We start from the raw sequence: 20,630 nt of genomic DNA, 5'->3' as shown, positions 1-20,630 counted from the left end.
TCTTCTTGGAGTGGAGTGGAGTAGTGTTGTGGTGGGAGATACAAGAGAGATCAGTCAAAGTTTGTGTCATGTCTGAAGAACCCACTCAAACACAGCATTTACATGACACACGCACACACACACACACACACACACACACACACACACACACACACACACACACACACACACACACACACACACACACACACACACACACACACACACACACAGAAATGCACACACACACACACACACACACACGCACGCACGCACGCACGCACGCACGCACGCACGCACGCACGCACGCACACACACCTACCTCTAAAATCGCGAAGGACAGCCAACATGCTTCGCGAGAAATTCATAAATACACACATACACATTATGCAAATAGTACTTCATCAATGCTTTTATAGTGTGCATAATTATAATGTCATAATTGTAACTTCTTATAACTTATAGTTTTTCACTGCATTCTACTTCTATTGATGTAAAGTATTTTATATTCATCATTCTTTTACTGACAGATCTGCATGAATGTATGGCAACTGGAACTGTTGAACAGAACACATTTCTCTCCATCCATCCATCCATCCATCCATCCATCCATCCATCCATCCATGGCACTGTTGGCCAAAAATAGCTGATCTACAAGCTTGTAGATTGGTTATTTTCACGGCTTTGAGTCTCTTTTTGAACCACTGATCTAAAGTATCTATCTATCTATCTATGCACTGTGATGGCTCATGGAGAATATGTGAACAGAGTTGCTATCGTCCTGCAGAGAACCCATCTACAGTGTAATAGACGGTGCAAGTGAAAATATTCACTCAGAATATACTCAAACAACTGTAGAGCTTTGTTCATGAAACGGAACAGATCTGGACCTCCATAATATGCAGGAATGCTTGGTTAACATGATCATACAATGTTGTTTATTATGTTATGTATGTTTCATACTGGAGGCTCAGTACAGTAAAGTAACAGACTGACAAGGGAACCAGTCACTGTTGGGCAGAAACCTTATCAAATATGTTTTCTTTCCAAAGATAATATGTCTTATGTTGACTTGGCTGGTATTTTGGAAAACATTTTGGAAGATTCTACACATTTTTGAAAAATATAATACCTATATTGACATTCCCAAAATGGGGTCACCAGGTTCAAATGATTAAGTCTACTTGTGACTTTTATAAAGAGCTATAGTGACAAAATAATAACACTGGACCCATTCATCTGGAGCTTCTTCCTGAAAGGTAACGGTTTTGGACATACAGTATATGGTTTCCACCTGGCAGCAATGGTAGATAATACTAACAAGCTTTATTTAATTTGTATTTTACTGGAGGCTCAGTAAGTAAATAGGCTCTATGCACAACAGCCTTACTTCCTTCACAGGTGTTACCAATGATACTAGAGAAGGCTCTGTTCCACTCTGGTCAAACAGAGTCAGGGTGCTGATATTGTGCATGTTGGCTCACTGGAAACACTATGCTACACCAGTGTCTCAAAGCGGGGTCCAGGTACCCTCATAGTTCCCTGACCTGAGGGGATTCCAAATGGCCCCTTATGGTTGTGTAACTCTGAGAGTGCACAAATGGAACCAAATGGACCCGTACAGGTCCATTTGGTTCCATTTGTGCACTCTCAGGGTTAGGGGGGGCCTTGAAATTAAGAGGTTTGACAACCAATGTTCTACACTAAATGGAACAGAGCCTTCATTAGTATCATTGGAAACACCTGTGAAGGAAGTGAGGAAGAGGCACAATTATTTTCCAAATATGGCTGCAGTGCATTTGAGCCAAAAGTGAACCAGACACGTACTTGTCCATGTCACAGGGAATCAAAGCAGCACTGTTCACCCAAGCCAACGCAACGGCTGAAATCACACCATGCACTTAATCCGTCGTAAAAGTAACTCCATCACGGACACAGCTGGCATCCGCATCCATCATAAACAGAGTTTGACCTTTCTGGAATCATGTCGCCAAAGGGCATGCATGACAAGACTAATGCCTTAATGGTTAAGCCATTTAGTGAATAACCACGATGCAATCAACTCCACTGGAAAGAAACCAAACCTAGTGGACGCCACATCTCGTCTTGTACACAGCTACATCCTATATTACCGGTATTACAATATAATATTACAATATAGCACCTCTGCTGTGGCTGAAGTCGGTCTACAGTAGCCTACCTACTCTTCCACTATATCTATCTTTCTATCGTACTATTTTACGATTACTGAGCCACCTTGTGCACTAGACGCTTGGTCTCTTGTCAGGGAGAGACTGGTTAAAATGCCACTGGTTCCAGACAAATCTGCAAAAATGCAGTGATATTGTCGGGCTACGCAAGGCTAGGTTAAAATCCCAGGTAGGACATGAAACCTACGGCCTGCAGCTTTAAGTCCTTCATTAAGGACCAATTGTGACCCTGCCAGAGTTATATTAAAACTGAGGATTTAGCTGTGTGTATAATCATTCACAAAGGACACAAGTTGGTCATCACCAAGTCGTCTCTAAACAACCTTGAGAAAATACTTCTTGGATGTTATATTTGTACAGTGTACAGAGTTAAATTAATAAGACATGCTCACAATCAGCCCATCTATGTCACTCAACCACGCAAACACCCCCCCTACCTTCTCAGCCTGGGCTTCCAGGGACTTAAGGTTATTGGTGACGTTTTTCAACTCTTCCTCCAGTTCAGCACATTTACTGGAGTTGGGTGGGGGTTGGGTGGAGGTTGGGGTGGGGTGGGGGACAGAGGAAGAGGAAGGTAGATAGCATGTGATGGAACAACAAGACCACAGGACAGACAGAAGGACAAAGAGAAACAGAGAGAATTCTTCAGAGAGAAAAGAGTCAGTGTGACAGAAATAATGCTGGAAAAATATCATTCATACTGTACATCTTCACAGGGTTGAAAGTTTGAGTTGTGAATTGGAAAACAGCAAGAGTTGCAGGAAGAAATGAAATCGGATGTTTCCGGTGATTGGTGAAAGCAGTCTTTAAGATTTCAGCCAGCAGTGCCTATACACAAAAAATAAGCAGCTAGCTTGCTGATATTGTTTTGTCTGTTAGACAGCTGCATTATATACATACATGTATTTTTCGATTTCTTTTTACATTTGGTACTTTAATATGACACATTCCAATGTTTTAGTATTTTGTAGCAATGCTAATCTTAGCCACCATCTAACAGACCCCATTCAAGTGTTTTAGTCTCAGTGGCTACAACGACCCTTCAAACAGATGACAAATAACCATGGGAGCCCAAATTTAAAATGCTGAACCTTTCAACAAATTGCAAACTAACAACTCAAGATGCATCCTTGAGATAAGCAGGCATGACCCCTATAGTTTATACGACAGTATTGCAACAATGGAGCATACATTAAGCTCTGCAAAAATGACCGTGGACATACAGAAGAGGGTTTTCCAAGAAAGAAGTGCAGTCCTTTAAACACAGTGTTGTTGTTGTTGGGACGTGCAGAGAAAACTGCGAGTCATGCAGAGGCAGGAAGTAAACCATGCAGAGTTCAGAGACATGCAGGACGAGGCTGGGGTCGACGGCCAGTAGGTAGGAAGGGGGAGAGGGGGGGAAGGGGTCTTACCGCAGTGTCACACTTTTCTCCATTGACCCTTTTTGACGAATAACGCTTGAGTTTTCATGCAACTCTCTAAACACTGCCCTATCTGACACTGACACAGTGGCGTCAGTTCAGAAAAAGCTAAGGTATGGCAACATGACTGGTGTCTTGCACGCGCGCCAGTCATGTTGCCATACCTTAGCAACAGGCATGATACATTTATTTTAAGAAGTACATTTTATTTTTTCCCCGTTTCTACAGTTTCTTGGGCTGGATATGGCAGCCTGGAACGGTTGTTCAAGTGCAGCTAAACTTGGCATGTTAATAAACATGCCACAATTAACAATAATGAATTGCACCTGTGCAGCTGACCTGCGGAACCTGGGAATATACCATTCTGTCAAGATGGGGAGAATACAAGTGTGGAGAATATAATTATAGCCTAATACCTTGTTAAAGTGACCATTTGTTACATTTTGCATTTGTAGTTATTTTACTGTAATTTAACAACATAATAACCAGCACAGATAGACAAAGAGACATTAATGGATTTATATTTAAAAGTAACTTTTATTTTCGCCCCCTGGACCCAGGGTATGGCAGCTGCATACCCCTGCCATACCCAATTGACGCCCCTGCACTGACATTAGATGTCACACACAACTGCATGTTAATCTGTCTCGTAAAGCGTGATTTCCCCTGTGGTTTCTGGCGTGCAGAAATGTTGAACTTGCAGAACCTTAGGCTTGCATAGCTACAGTACCTAGCTGTGAAGTTCAAAATATTGTCGATCGCCTTATTGTCGATCGCGATCATCTTTACATCTTTTGTTGTTTCTGTGCTCTGTGAGCGAGGAACCACGGGCTCTAACCAGGATTAGGATTTTAATTATTATGATTCCCTCTTAGCACATCAACTTCCAGATATTAATTAATGAATTAATCCGCCTCGCCATATGGCCAGGATGTATATTATTGCATCAATTGCATTTTCCTTTACACCTGTAAATATGTGACAATATTAAAGCTCATTCTGTTTCTGAATCTGGTCAGAACTCCACCATTGGCAGGCGGCAGGCCTTGAAAGTCTGACTGACCTCTGTTGTCTGCTTACATTATTATGATGAACAGTTTACAGTTTATGCATTTAGCAGACGCTTTTAATCCAAAGCAAGTAAGCGACTTAAAATAAGCAGTATAATAAGCAAGATAATTATGTACATCAACAACAATACAACAAATGCATAGGAATATCAATCTAGAAAAAATGAACCAGACAAACTGCCTGCGCCCACTGCTCAAACATCTGTCCAGAGCGCATGGAAAGGAATTTTTGGTCAATCTGCTTTTTCGTCACCCGGTGTAAACCGGGGCCACCGTCAGCTAAGAACTGGGTGACCTGAACACGTGGGCCATCTTTCACAACCAAATAACTTACAGTATTTCACAATATATTGTATTATGAACATTTCCCAGCAGTCACGCGGAAACTGGAAAGTGAAAATAAATCACAGGCTGTCAGCGGTAGGGGAAAAATCCAAGAAAATAACAGTGACGATCCCCCCCCCCCATTATCCTCAACGACCTCAACAACCATGTTTTACTACTTCAGTTTAACTAGTCACAAATGACGATCAACTGTCACATAGACACAGACAGACAGACAAGACAGACAGACAGTGTTCTACCTTGTCCTCAGACGCTTGCAGGGTCTTCAGTGATTGGTCATAGCCTCTCTGCTCCTCATCCAATGCCCTGGCTTTGCTGTTAGTGGAGGGTGGGGCCACATCGTGCCGAGGGGGAAGGTTGGGTATGGGGGGAGGGAGGGTTATGTCATGCGTTGGAATGCAGGAACGGACCCCCAGGATGGGCACAAACATGCACAATGACACACAGAGACATTTTTTTTTTGGTTATGGTATCCCACAGCCATTGTTATGCTAATGAAAAGATAACCCAACATGCTCTATGGTATTGTGGTTGACCGTGGGAACAGTCAGGGGCCGAGAGGGAGGGGCCGGCAGAGGTCACATGATGGGAGAGTCCACTGTCTGAGGTGTGTGTGTGTGTGTGTGTGTGTGTGTGTGTGTGTGTGTGTGTGTGTGTGTGTGTGTGTGTGTGTGTGTGTGTGTGTGTGTGTGTGTGTGTGTGTCGATTTTTCATTTTTTAGCAGTGGTTCTCAAACGCTCTCACGTCAATGACACCCACATTTTTATGTGTTTTGGCCGTGGACTCCCCATTAGAAATGGTTTTGTGCCAGCTGACCTCCATAAGATAATTATGATAATTATGAGCTCACGACGAGTTGCAATGTGATGCGTTGCAAGCTTATAGACTGGCTTTTGACTATTTTCAAACTTCAAAGTAATAGGGTTAAAGCTGTTGAACTGATTGTGATGCTAGATAAACTCACCCCTTGGGGTTCCCCAGACCCCACTTTGAGAACCACTGTTTTAGACCAGTGTTTCTCAAAAATGTTGTCATTTTCCCACCACTGTTACTCAGTATGTACTGTATATGTGTGTATTGTATGGAAAGGAGTTGAACTTACGCCTCTGACACCTCCGCTCTCTCTTCTGTGCGTTCCAGCTCACCCTCAACAATAACCAGCTTACGCGCCACCTGAACATGTACAAAACATACCACTTAACACCACACAATGAAACAATGTGACAATATACATGTATATTGCAATAATTATATAAATACGTCTTCATGATGCAGGCAAAAATAGCCCAGGCCTATGTGCTTATTTCACCCGTACAAGGTTTATGCAGGGAATGGCAGATCTACAAGCTCACAACGTTGCTCACAAGAAGATGACTGCGCCTGCTAAATGCCTGAATTGAGTAATCAGTTATTTTCAACATGCTACACTGTTTGTACAACATAAGTTTAATTCAGCCTTATCAGTGCTTAAAATGAAAGTAAAATATTGTTGGGTTTATGGCTGTGCGATCTTGGTCAAATAGTTTTTCTCCAAATCATGAACACCGTTTTAGCTCTCAAGTGACGGTTTCAGGAACAACTGATTCCTTTCTCTTGTAACTGTATTCGTCTACTGGCCTCATAGCTTTCATCATGAACAGCCAGGGTGTGTTCCATCAAATAATGCACACATACTGTAAGGAGGCTTTATTTGCCCTGGGCAAGGGAAGCGATAACAGGGAACCGAGAGGCTGGTAACTGATATCGGCCCCTGGCACTGAGCAGGCGGGCAGTAGCTGACCAATCGGTGCAAGCCAAAGTGCGATGAGCTGTCACGGTGAGGTCATTGCGGAAGGAACCGATTGTGTCGAACATACGCTGTTCAAACATTGAGTTTCTGTTGCTGTTGTGTGACTAAATAAGACCGTAAATGAGCCTACGCTTTCATCCATAACCTCAGGCAAATGACGAATGCCTAGGCCATGCTCTGCTGTGATCTTTTATGGCTGGTGTGCACTTGTTCGCAAGAACAAGCTCACCTGGTGCACGACATGCACATGCAACTAAGCTTAACCCAAGGATTTGTTATATTTAAATAAACAGTGTAATGTGCATCCATCAATGAAAAGCAACGTAAACGTGATGTAGTGCTGGTGGTCTGGACTGGGGGGGGATCTTCGTCATGGTTAACTTGTCATGACACCGTCATTGATTTCTAATCAATGGGGTACATTTTGAATATGTATCACTAATATTTGGAGTTACGAGAAATGTAAACAGAAACCTGTACCAAATGGTATTGCTGGTGTTGTGGTGTGTGTGTGTGTGTGTGTGTGTGTGTGTGTGTGTGTGTGTGTGTGTGTGTGTGTGTGTGTGTGTGTGTGTGTGTGTGTGTGTGTGTGTGTGTGTGTGTGTGTGTTCTAACTTCACCTCCTCATATTTGCGGTCGGCCTCCTCAGCGATGTGTTTGGCCTCCTTCAGCTGGATCTCCTGCAGCTCCATCTTCTCCTCATCCTTCAGGGCCCTGTTCTCAATCACCTTCATCCCCCTGGAAACATGCACGCACACACGCACACGCACACACACACACGTACGCCAGCGTTAAGCCCTTTGCACACAGGACAGTTGCGTTTTTTTCGTTTGCGGCATGAATAAAACGCATTGGATTTGGTGTGCAAGGCTGTGCGGAATCGGCGCTGCGGATCCAAAAAGGAGTCATAAAAGGAGTGATGAGTTTTTTACCGCATGCGACAAGACGCACGAATCGAACTGGGTTTGATCGAGAAAAAAACGCACGGCGGCAGCCACTCGTCGCACGGCTAATCCGGAGCCGGTGTGCATGAGGTCATAGAGAATCATTGTTTTCTTTTCAAAAAATTATATTGTCCGTTTTATCCGTGCGGTTAAACGCGCCTGTGTGCAAAGGGCTTAAATGTGGTTATTGCTGGTGTAATGGCAATATTTCCACATTGCCAATGTTCCGTCCATTACACTACACAGGTAGGGCAAAGGAGTGATGTCCTACACAGACGCAAAAACAAACAGATGGATTTTCAGTCAATATGGTATTTTTTTTTTCTTTTTTTTTTTTTCAGTTTGACATACGTACAAATGAACGTACCAGTCATAATTCCATTGTGGTTTCTGTAGCTGTGATTCTCTGTTGGTTCTGAGGCTCTGTCTCTGGTAAGAACTGCCTAACTATTACACCTACTGTATACAGTACGTATATAGGCCTACTCTGTGCCTGCGCACGTGTCTACGCGGGGAAGATTCCTCTTGTATGTCTGTTTTATAAGCTTGTCAACACCATGGAGACTTGAAGTTGACTTTAAGTGCCACTTAATCCTCTAGTAGTGTTTGGTCTGATGTAATGTGTTGAGGTGTCTAGGAATAACTTTGCTGCATGTACTACAGTAGGGCTGTCCTCATCTAAACTATGGAATAGTTATTCGACAAGTATAGTTATTCGTCAAGTAAAATGTTATTCATAGGAACTTGTCGAATCATCGATAGTTAATTTGTTCGACATATCTATAAATTGTTTGCTGGATATTTACTAATTACTTACTGGATTTTAGCCTGAGATTACTCGCAGTACTAGAAGTGCAAAAACTACTACTCATTTAAATGTCTATTTGCTGAATAAGACCAAATCGACGATTAATCGGTTATTTATTGATCATTCGTGTGCCCTAGTTTTGAACCACGTTTACTGCATTTCATCTTGGTTCAACACATCCGTGACTCTGCTCTCATGCAGGGTCCAAACTACGTGGCTGGTAATGACATTTTCAAAAGAATGAAAAGGCCTGCACAAACAGCTTGAAGCCTTGGAAAACCTTTCGACCAACCTTTTCTTTCTTTTGAAAGACTGACTTTGTCCCTCATCAGTGAGAGATGGTGGACATTCATAGCGTTACTCTTTGAAATGGGCGTTTTAGAGCAGGGGTTTTCAAACTTTTTTGACTCAGGGCACCCCTGTAAATAACGTTTTCATCCACGCCACCCCTGATTTACACTGTACATTTTTTCTTTTATCTTACATCATATTACGCGGCGTAAATATGCACATCTTTGGACCTGAGATACGGTAGACCTGAGATATGTCGCTGAGAAATGTCAGTTTCCATCAGAACTGACTGAAAATAACGTTATACTTGACGTTTAACCACCTCAACCCCAGCATCCCTATTCTGGGGGGAAGGTTCACCAGAAATAGCCGATGTACAGATTCACAACGCCTCACATTGGCGTTGTGAGCTTGTAGATGTGCTATTCTTGGTGAAGAGAGTTGGTCGTAGATGGAAAAAGAATTCCAGTACAGTGCAAGTCAGATCTGTTTTTGTAAGCATAGTGAAGTGATATTGATGTAGTGATATTGATGAATTCCAAATGTTATCAGATTATTCTGAGGCACTCCTGGACTTGCGATACGGCACCCACTGTTGTAGAGTACAGAACATACTGTATTTAAACCGTACGTGAAGCGTCCTAGTGACAGAGTGCGTCAGCAGGGGAACACTGACCTCTCGCTCTCGTCGGCAGCCTTCTCAGCCTCCTCCAGCTTCTGCAGGGCCGTGGCCAGTCTCTCCTGGGCTCTGTCCAGCTCCTCCTCAACCAGCTGGATGCGTCTGTTCAGTGACGCCACCTCTGCCTCGGCCTACAGTAAGCAACAACATGAACAACACAATAAACACAACTCAATGAACACACTCCTCAACCAGCTGGATGCGTCTGTTCAGTGACGCCACCTCTGCCTCGGCCTACAGTAAGCAACAACATGAACAACACAATAAACAACAATTAATCAACACACTCCTCCAACAGCTGGATGCGTCTGTTCAGTGATGCCACCTCTGCCTCGGCCTACAGTAAGCAACAACAGGAACAACACAATAAACACAACTCAATGAACACACTACTCCACCAGCTGGCTGTGTCGGTTCAGTGACACTACCTCCGCCTCAGCCCTACACAGGGCTATATGCACAGCAGCCATGTGGTAAAGAAATTGGGCCCTTTCCTTACTTCCTTCACAGGTGTTACCAATGATTCTAATGAAGGCTATGTTCCATTTAGTGAAGCACAGTTAGTGTGGGGCCTTAAGGGGAGACAATGCTCATTTCGTGCAAATCAGTCTAAAAGCCCCAAATTTTGCACAGATGTAGCCCAGGGCATGCTCTAATGATTTAGCTAGGGCGCCCGAGCCAACGACCTTCAGGGTCGCCACAGCGACCAAATCAAAAGTTGGGTTCCCATCGACTTTCTATACAGGAGGAAAATACCCAGAAAAAGATCTGCTTTAAGTAGGATGTGAGGGGTCTAACTAGTGGTTTGTCATGATTCTGAATCCATTGCAAGCATTTGTTTTGCACAAAAAAACTTTCCTTGGGCTAGAACTGGCCCCCAAAAACACCCGCAAAACTGTGAAAAGTGATGACTCATCACTAAACCATCGTTGTGTGGTTTTTTGTGGTTCATAGAAAGTCGAAGGGAGCCCAACTTGATTTGGCCGCTGTGGCGACCCTGAAGGTCGTCGGCTCGGGCGCCCTAGCTAAATCATTAGAGCAAGCCATGGGCTACATCTGTGCAAAATGTGGCGCTTTTAGACTGATTTGCACGAAATGAGCATTGTCTCCCCTTGAGGCCCCGCACTAAGTGGTTCTCAAACCTTAATTTCAAGGACCTCCATAACTCTGACAGTGTATAATACATTCGTACACTCTCAGAGTTACACACTCTCATGATATGGGCCATTTGGGACCCCCTCAAAGAACCATGAGGATCCCTGGCTGGACCCCAATTCTCCAGTGAGCCAATGCACAATATGAGCACCCTGACTTTGTTTGACAAGAATGGAACAAAATCTTGATAAGCATCATTGGTAACACCTGTGAAGGAAGCAGCCCGATTTCTTTCCAATATGGCTGCTGTACACAGAGCCTATTAACACACTCCTCCACCAGCTGGATATGTTCAGCGACTCAAAGTCCGCCTTGGCATTGACACACGCGCACGCACACGCACACGCACACGCACACACACACACACACACACACACACACACACACACACACACACACACACACAGGCCGTTGACAAAGAGTGGGGGCTGAGAACACTGTGGAAAGGATCTTTCCTACAAACATCGCTGTCTAAATGTCACACCTTCCTCCCGCGAGGCCTCATCATGATCTGGTGATGGCTTTACGAGTAGGCCTGTCGGCGATGATTGACATTTTACGTTAATTGTGACACAAACAACAATTGCAATTAACAATGTAATAATTGTGTTTTTGGCATGACCATATAAATCAAAATTACAGTCTATATACCTGTCTACACATAGTCCATCCGGGCTATGGGACCGCAACCACGACCACGGATCCCATAGCCTGAGAGATCAGTTCACTAAAATACTGATAAAACATCTTAAATTTGGGGAAAGTGACAAATTGGCTGCGTCACTCTCTGCATTTGCCAATGGTCCATGTGCATGTGTAAAGTTCAGATTGATGGATGCCTGTCTGCACAAATGGATGCAGACAGGCATGATGAGTATTGATAAGTATTTCTGCAGATATGAAAAATAAGATCCTATACAAAGGAAAGACAATCAGCACACTACATGAATGGTTCCTTGGGGTCCTTGACTTCCATGGGCTCTGCCAGGTCCATCAGCCGTTACTTAAATGTCAACATAGACATCAAATTGACATAGAATTTAAACGCTGATGACCTAGTTGTTAAGGCGCACACCAGGTTCTAATGCAGCCTGACAGTGAGTTGTGGGTTCGATTCTCGAACTTGATGACCTTTGCTGCGTGTGTGAGAGATAGAGAGATCATCTCTCTATCTCTGTTTCCTGTCTGTTTCTACTGGACTATCCAAAATAGATGCTAGTGTATAGACAACTTGCGGCTCTAGAGATACTGTCAGCTCTTAATCCCTTCGTTGCTCCATGTTGCTTTGGCAACAACGGAAAAACAATATATGGAATTACTATCATTGTTGAGGCCTAAGGTTACTGGTACATACAAATAAGTTGCCTTAAATACTGTACGGCAAATACAAAAGTAGAGAGTGATTTCTGAACTGCTAGAGAAAACAGAGCAAAGTAAATGCACTCCACCAGCTGGTGCTCAGGAGTTGTTTCCCAAACAGTGGGTCGCGAGTCGCGACCCATCTGTGGGTCACAGACTCGAGTACAAATCACATTTTCTATTTCAAATGATTTTCTTCTTTCTTTCTTTTTTTTCAATAATTGCATACATTTTCATACAAAGAAAGAAACACATCTAAGAAATTCCATGAATAAAAAAACATTATAATCAAGAAGAAGTGAAAAGAGCTGATCTACAAGCTCACAACATGACGCTTCGCACATCGTTGTTGTGAGCTCATAGATTAGCTATTTTCACTTCTTGTAGATCTGCTACTTGTAGATCACTAGTTTGGGCTCTACAAACGCACTAACGTCTAATTTCTCTTTTAGGCCTTGAGCTAAAAGGTTTGGTAGGCTCATTTATAGACTTTAATATGTTTTGCGGCTCCATTTCATCTCTTTTGATAGTAAGTACAGGTTGCCTACAGCTGAGCTAGTGCTATCCAGCAGCAGAGTAAAGTGCAGCCACACACAGCCATAAATGGATGTGGAGTGAGAAGCACTGTACTGTACTGTGATGGAAACTGTGACTGCATGTAAAGCCTCTGTGCCTCTATGGAGGCTCTCTGAAACATACTTTACATGGCAGGGGTGGAAAGGAACTAAGTACATTTACTCAAGGGCTGTGACTTGAGATTTTGAGGTACTATTACTTTACCTGAGTATTTCCATTTTCTCAATACTCGATACATCTACTGCACTGGTTCCCAAACAGTGGGTCGGGACCCATTTGTGGGTCACGGACCGATTTCTATGGGTCGCGAGTGAATGAACACCTCTTTGTTGTTTTGTTTCCTATATTTTGTTCTTAATTATTATTTACATTTTGTGAATAAATATAAATAAAATCAAATAAATTCCATAAATTCGAAAAGAAACATGTTGAAGAAGTAGTGAAAATAGCAGATCTACAAGCTCATAACGCGGCGCGGCTTGATGCAACACTTTGTGAGCTTGTAGGCCTGCTGTTTTCACTAACGTCAAATTTCACTTTACATCTCTGAGGCAAATATTGGAGTTTTTGACTCCACTACAATCATTTGAAAACTTCAAAGATTTTGATTGTTATTACATAGATTATTATTAATAAAACAATTAAGCCCTATACTTTATACTTCCGTCTGTTTGGAAAATAGCGGATCTGCAAGGTCACTAACCTGCAAGGTTTGCTATTCTCAAAAGGTTTTGTGAAATGAGACATTCTGCATAATATGGCCAAAGCGCAAAACTTCCTATCTGCAAATTTCACGATTTTTGGGTTTCACTTGAAATGAGGACAACAGGCAATGCTGCACATGGTCAGTCTGTCTGCAACAATGTTCTGCCCCTCATTTTGCCAATGTCATGTAACTAGAAATAGTAGATAGGTTTTAATGTTGAACACACATTTTCTTTTTAATTTTCCCAACAAAGTCAATTTTTCAGATAGGAGGTTTTGCTTTTTGGCCATCGTACATCACTTTACTGTACTTAATGCTGCACTATGTAACTCTTCTACCCCTGATTTGAACACTGCGCAAGTGAAATATTTTATACATTAGTGAAACAGGACATTCTGTATAATGAGCACTTTCACTTTTGGTACTTTAAGTACATTTTGATACCAATACTTTTGTACTTTCACTCAAGTACCTTTTCCACCACTGCAATAAACTAATCTGAGTTCCTCTTCCAGCCCTGCTGTACCCTGCTGTGCTCTCTGAATCATTCAATACAGGAAGAGACACCTGGGATGGGGTTTGGAGAGCAGGAAATGAAATCACTTCTGGTGATTGAAACGTTAGCGGCCCAAGGTCGTTCACCTCATGTACATGTGCTCATGTACTGCATGCATGTCCTCAGTGTCGGGGGTGAAACCTTGCATTGTCCAAAACCCTTACTTTTCAGGACATGAGGGGAAAAGAACCTGTGTTCCTTTGGATCCAATGCAGTTATTATCTAGTCACAAGCTCTTGTTAATAATTTATCTAGATAGAATGATCTAATCTATCTGTCTGTCTGTCTGTCTAATATGTAATTATAGTGTGTATAAAAAAATAGGGGTCACTGCACACTGGAACACAGAATTATGTAAAAGGGTGTGGGGTTCAACACAAACGGAGTTTGACTGAGCACACACACACACACACACACACACACACGCAGGCGCGCACGCACACACACACACACACACACACACACACACACACACAAACACACACAAGCACACTCCTTGTTTGTGCGCGACACTGTTTATCCTAGAAGTGTTTTCAACAGTAAGGTTTGAGCATAAGATGGTAGTGTTTTGGAAGCGACTATACAATATAACAAACAATGACAAGCAAGGGGTACATTGTCCTTTTATTTCTCCATATGCCATAAGTTACAAACGTTTTGGCTATCCAGCCTTCGTCAGCGTCGAGGGAAAAGTAAAAGTTGGCCCTGTCATTCTGAGCACGACCCGTCGCTTGTCATTGTTTGTTGTTTTATGAGGACATCACACCAGAAGAGTAAGAGCGCGGGGCCAACAAAAACAAGTTGCGTACGACTGTATATAAACAGATTTTTGATTTAGTTCTGCCGTTGTTAATCTTGGACCCCTGCATACGTTCTTCAACTCGGCAAGTAATCCCTTGGTTTTTGGATTCTTCTGTCACCAAGAAGGAATGCAACGAAAACAGCTGGGCTGGAGGTCCAGTGTGTCAAAATGAAACGAAAACTATGATTTAACTACATGAACCTGGTGACATGTCATTGCTCTGATGTTGAGTTTGCCCAACTGTCCCCATTGACTAACACTATCTATAACCCTAACCGCACGCCAGACTTTCGAAATGTCCCGATGAACCCTGGCATCCCTGTTCTGGCCTTCTGGGGGGTGGAGATTCAGTGAAATAAGCCTTTCCCAAAGGGATTTTGTGTAGGCTAGTGGGGGGAAAGGAACTGACCAAGTACAGACCCCTGGGGGACTCTGATCATTCAAGTATAGGGTCATCTCTGTTATGTTCTGAAGTGTAGAGGATGCATCTTTTTTTCTTTTGTACCTGAATCATATTATACAGTATAAGCAATACATTTGCAATAAGTTTTGTTACACTTGTTCTAAAACGGAGCAAGAGAAAATGCAAGTGAATATGTAATGTTAGTTAAATCGTATAGATTATTAAAGTTAAATGGGACAAATTAAACATTTTACTGACACTGTTGGAAATCTCAAATCTGACCAAGTGAGCGGCCCGCATACTGTATCTCTGTTTCTTGTTATGGAAGTTTGGCATTGTTCTGTCCGGTTACATCATAGGACATTTTGATTTGAATGAACTCCTACAGTAGAATATGAAATACGTCTGCACACTGCTGGATGCAGGGTGATTGAGATGCATTATTTATGTTTCTTTGGTGAGTTTGTCTGGAAATAACACTGCAGGATGACAGTCAGTCAATCAGTCAGTCAGTCAGTCAGTCAGTCAGTCAGTCAGTCAGTCAGTCAGTCACAGTCACAGACACTGAATAGTCTAGGGTTTGTTTGCCCGCCTGTGCAGAATTTCACACTGAAGCGCGCTCTGAACAGCGTTCAGGCAACAAGAAGAGCATGTTTTCTGTGTTTTTGACTGGGAGATTCTGCAGAATCTGCACAGTCAGACAAAAAACCTGGGTAAAGAAGAAAGTGGTGTCACTCCCTGTTTCTACTAAAGACATCAATAGGGACGACTTAGTAACATGGGTCAAAAACCCAACTTTTTGCTCAGCATCCCCAAGTCCTGGGTGACAAGGGTATGTGACCAAGTACCCCAGCTAGGATGAAGGGGGAGGATAAGACCAGCTAAAAATATAAAAAACATGAATTTGAATTGCCTTTATTATGAAGAATGACTTCATCTATCAAATGTTACTTCGCATGACCTCATAAAATCGAGGTTACTGCATAAATCTTGGTGAAGGTGGTGCTGACCAATTCACCATCATCATCATCAGCAGCTGTATTTAGGCCTACAGTCTCCTATCATTTTGGTTTGGCCACACATCTTTTGGTGTGTGTGTGTGTGTGTGTGTGTGTGTGTGTGTGTGTGTGTGTGTGTGTGTGTGTGTGTGTGTGTGTGTGTGTGTGTGCGCGCGCGTGCGCGTGCGCGTGGGTGTGTGTGTGTGTGCTCAGGGCGGGGCTGCCCACTTCCCTTCACACAGTATTGTCAGCTGCTTGAGTCATAAGTGCAAATACATTACATGAATAATGAGTTAAGCTGACGAACTTCCGACACCAAAAGGAAAGATTCTACTGCAGGAGCTCCCTCGCACAGATAAACGAAGTATTGTCATGCAAGGCTTCAGAATGAGAGGATGCATGACATCTTGCAATTTATAGACACTTTTCTAAACTATAAAATATCAATGGACGGTTTAACTACTAAACCGTGTCATAATAGGCAAACATCCAGGCCAGGGGGAAATGGTGAGCTTGTAGAGCTGCTATTTTATTAGATGTGCAAGGGTCTTCAACAGGGGGTCCAGAACCCCTAGGGGGTACTCAGAATTACTACAGGGGGTCCTCCAAATCTTTGTGTGATACACTTTCTTCCCCCTTTTTTATATTAATAGGGATTGCAGGGATAATGTGCTACAGGAAGAAAGAAAAAAAGAAAGGAAAGGAAAGGAAAGAAAAGAAATGCTGAGCAAACATCCCGTCCAATGCAATGTGACCTGCAATAAGGATATGGGAGTCACAATAGTGACATTACCAGCTGCAGCTGTCATCAGGACATAGATGTAGGTTGGAGATTATGCTTATTGATAGAATATACAGCATGTTAACTCAGACAATGTGCAGATGGCCAGTCAGACACTGACAATTTAATAACTTTATATATTCATAGGCTATATCTTATTGTTATCTCTCTCTCATCCATGTTGTATCTTGTGCCCTGTCTGTGCAGTGTGCATATAAAGTCATTCAAATCAGCTCAGCCAGCTGCAGCAACTTTACCAGCTGCAACAAGTCATTCAACAGGTTTTTACTGATTTTAAGACATTTCTCATTGTATTGTTTCCCCCCCCCCCCTAAAAAATGTAGATTTCCCCCCCTTTTTTTTCTACAAGACATTAATAATATGTATAGTTGATTGATTGATTGATTGATTGATTGATTGATTGATTGATTGATTGGTTGATTGATTGATGTGCAAATGGGATGGGTCCATTTGGTTCCATTTTGTACACTGTCAAAGTTAAGTGGAGACCTTCAAATTTCAAAGTTTGAGAACCACTGCTTTACATCACTCTTTTTAGTCTTCACAAGAGGCCCCCTGGACTGGTTCAGTTTGGGTTGGGCTGGGGGTTCCTCCTGGGTCTAAATTAACCCATACAAGTCTGTAACTCTGACAGTGCAAAAATGGAACCAAATGAACCCTATCCCAGAGACAGGGTTATTATGGTACATTGGGGAGTCAGAGTCCAGAGACACAGGGTTTATGGGACATTGGGGACCAGGGGACCGGACTTGCGGCTCCATACCTGCTCCCTGTGACTCTTCTCCTCCTCCAGCAGTCTGGTCAGGTCCTGAGCTCTGTCCTCCGCCGCGTCCGCCTGCTCCTGTAGAACCTTGATCTTCCTCTTCACCGAGTCGATACTGTTGGTTCCTGACATCATCTTGTTGTTGTTTTTTTCTACTCCTATAGCTGTGTGCGTACGTGCCGTGCGTGGGCGCGTGAGTGCAGTGCGAGTAGTAGCCTAGTTGCAGAAGAGAACTTTTCCAGCGACCGACGCCCCGAGCAGCGAACAGAACAGCTGGGGAGGAGGGCGTCTCTCTGTCCCCAAATCAAGAGGATGAAAGATGAAACTGGAAGATGGTTTCTTCAGGGTTGTCAAAGCAAAAGATGAGGAAAATGTCGCTCGGAAGAAAGAATAAAAAATAAAGTTTTCACAGCCGGTAAAGTCTGTGTTTGAGTTTAGAAGCTGCAACAATGTAACGACGTGGCAACAGAAAGCTGCGAGATGAGTTTGTTTCCGACAGAACTATTCAGTTTCCTCTGCTAGTGTCAGGATGATCCGTGTGAAACACTATGAATTAATGTCTCTCTCTCTCTCTCTCTCTCTCTCTCTCTCTCTCTCTCTCTCGATCCACCCAGTGTTGGCAGAGACAACGCATTGGAATGTGCTGATCTAGGATCTGCCCTGTATCCTGCATGCATTACTTCATTTGCCCTGGGATCTTTCAAAAGATTAACCACTTAACATATCTGTAATAACTCAAAGAGTGTACAAACAGATCCAAATGGACCCGTTATGGGGGGTTCTTGAATTTGAACAGAAGTTTGAGAACCACACATTGACGTGTGAAGTGTGGTTCTGATTTGTCCTCTTGTTAGTTGTTACTAGACCTAAGCCTACACGTCACGAAAACATTTTTTTTTTATGTAGGCTAGTAGACCTATTCATTCATTCATGAATGCATGAATGAATGAATGAATGAATGAATGAATACATTAATAAATAAAACAAATACAATACTATAAAATAAACACAATATTTAGAATTTGTTATGGTATTCAGGCAGGCCTATTTATGTTATTATATTTTAGCTTGTAGTTTTTCCTCTGGAGTTAACACCCATGCTTCTATTTCCGTATGCATTGTTCTTGCCAGTGCCACAAAACCAGCTGTGGTGATGATGATTATGATGATGCTGGGTTGCAGGCTACTACAGGCTACATGTGGTTGTTGTTGGGAGGAGAATGAGCAATCCTCCTATAATCCACTTTCTTTTTTTTTCTTCTTTTTTTTCCACTTAATGTATGTGGGTAAATTAACCAAGATACATCCAAGTAGTAGCCTATTAGTATGCTGTTACACTTGGAGGTAAATTAACTCTGGATTTTAGGCTAGGCTACTATAGGCTTTGAAATACTTTAAACAGTTTGAAAATAGTACAGTCAGTGGTAGGCCTACGATCATACAATGGTGCTATATGATAGGCTACTATATAAGATTATAATAGTTTAAAACTTGATTGTTCCTCTATTATTTATGTGCATGCACAAGACGTTTATCCAGTACTGTGGAATGTGGATACACCTCTCTTATAGTCTTAGGGTGACATCTAGTGGTGGCGACCAAACACAACACGTGAAAAGTAACTACCATATGCATGTAGGCCTACACATTTACTCAAATACTGTACTATACTATACTTATTCACTCTGTCTGTCTGTCTTATAGACCTATCATGTGCATCTATAGAATAGAATCGCAAATAATGTTATATTGTTGAATTTAAATGTGTTTAGAAATGTGCAAAGAGCTTTGAACTGTGCACAGGGAAATCATGTATCAAACAAATAAGCAAAACAAACAGACAGACAGACAGACAGACAGATATATACATTCCAATATTGGTATTAAATAGAAGCCACATTTAAACAAAACGGACTCTCTGAAAATGATACATGTTAATCAGTTACAAGTCTACATTTCAGTACAGTGAGGTAAATATTCTATGGAAAATAAGGGGGTTAACCTATAGGACAAATTGCAACAGAAACGCTTTCAACTTTCTTTGTTTCATAAATATCTTAGTAATAACATATCAAAAGTCCTAATAAATCCCAGTGGTGGACCATATTGAAAAATGCTGAAATAGCATAGGTAGAGTAGGTTTTCTTTTTATAGAATGCCTGTACTAATCACAAGCACAAAGGGGTACAGTATTCTAAGGGTCTGTTTTTATTTTTCTTCTTATATTACTTTTTCTTTTTTAATCAAACAAGCTTCTAAAACGCATCAAGGCTGCTGCATGCTGCAGGGGCAAGCTGCTGACAACAGATGGTAGCATATCCATATACTTTATACTTCTCTGCTTTCAAATGACAGCAGTTATTAATACAAAACATATTATGTCTATTCAAAGCTAGCTGATCTACAGTATAAGCCCAGTTGTGAGGTTGCGTAGATCAACTATTTTTGAAAAAGTTTCAATATTTTAATACTTTAATTTGATATTGTGGAGATGACTTAGGATGATAGTAATGATGCCAAATAGCTGCTCGGACACTCACAGAGGAGGGGATTAAGTGAGGGAGACTTGAGAGGAGAAGGTGTAAGATTAGCCAGAGTTTCTTGTCCACGGTAATGAACGGCTTATGAGCCGGTATATCCATTTCTCTTGGAACTCTGTGCTGAACTGGAGAGCCCATGCAGGCTTAGAAGGACCAGCCCAGGAGAAATTATGCTATTCCCATCCCAGCGCTATAGGGATTGACAAGAAGACCCAGCTGGGTCTCTCCGGGGAGAAAACAAAATGTCTGATAAATTAGATCAGCGGTATACTGTACTTTCAAGGACCCCATAACTCTGAGAGTGTATACTAATGCAGGGTTTCCCAAAGAGGGTGTTGTGATGCCAGTCCAGGGGTGCCTCAGAATGATCTGATAACATTTGGAATTCATCAATATCACTAGATCAATATCAATCAAGTCACTATGCTTAGTAA

At 42.3% G+C, this 20,630-nt stretch overlaps 1 protein-coding gene across 5 annotated transcripts in view; it reads right to left on the bottom strand.

The window, feature by feature from the left end:
• Nucleotides 1–20,630, bottom strand: part of LOC308292523 (tropomyosin alpha-1 chain-like) — a gene marked incomplete at both ends in the record, with an annotated part of 42,311 nt that overhangs the window by 11,916 nt on the left and 9,765 nt on the right. For 2 of the 5 annotated variants that reach the window (XM_080734874.1, XM_080734875.1), the window contains 4 exons: nucleotides 2,627–2,702; nucleotides 6,128–6,198; nucleotides 7,435–7,552; nucleotides 9,534–9,667. In XM_080734874.1, the coding sequence (XP_080591000.1) occupies nucleotides 2,627–2,702; nucleotides 6,128–6,198; nucleotides 7,435–7,552; nucleotides 9,534–9,667 (399 nt within the window). Of the gene's footprint in view, nucleotides 1–2,626; nucleotides 2,703–5,264; nucleotides 5,341–6,127; nucleotides 6,199–7,434; nucleotides 7,553–9,533; nucleotides 9,668–17,656; nucleotides 18,142–20,630 lie in introns of those variants that run through there. The other 3 variants (XM_080734878.1, XM_080734877.1, XM_080734876.1) reach the window with 3 other exon arrangements.

The sequence above is a fragment of the Nannobrachium achirus genome, assembly GCF_963921795.1.
Source record: "Nannobrachium achirus genome assembly, chromosome: 10".
NCBI lineage: Eukaryota > Metazoa > Chordata > Actinopteri > Myctophiformes > Myctophidae > Nannobrachium > Nannobrachium achirus.
Note: the sequence above shows the minus strand (reverse complement) of the source record. Positions and strands in the feature narration are given on the sequence as shown.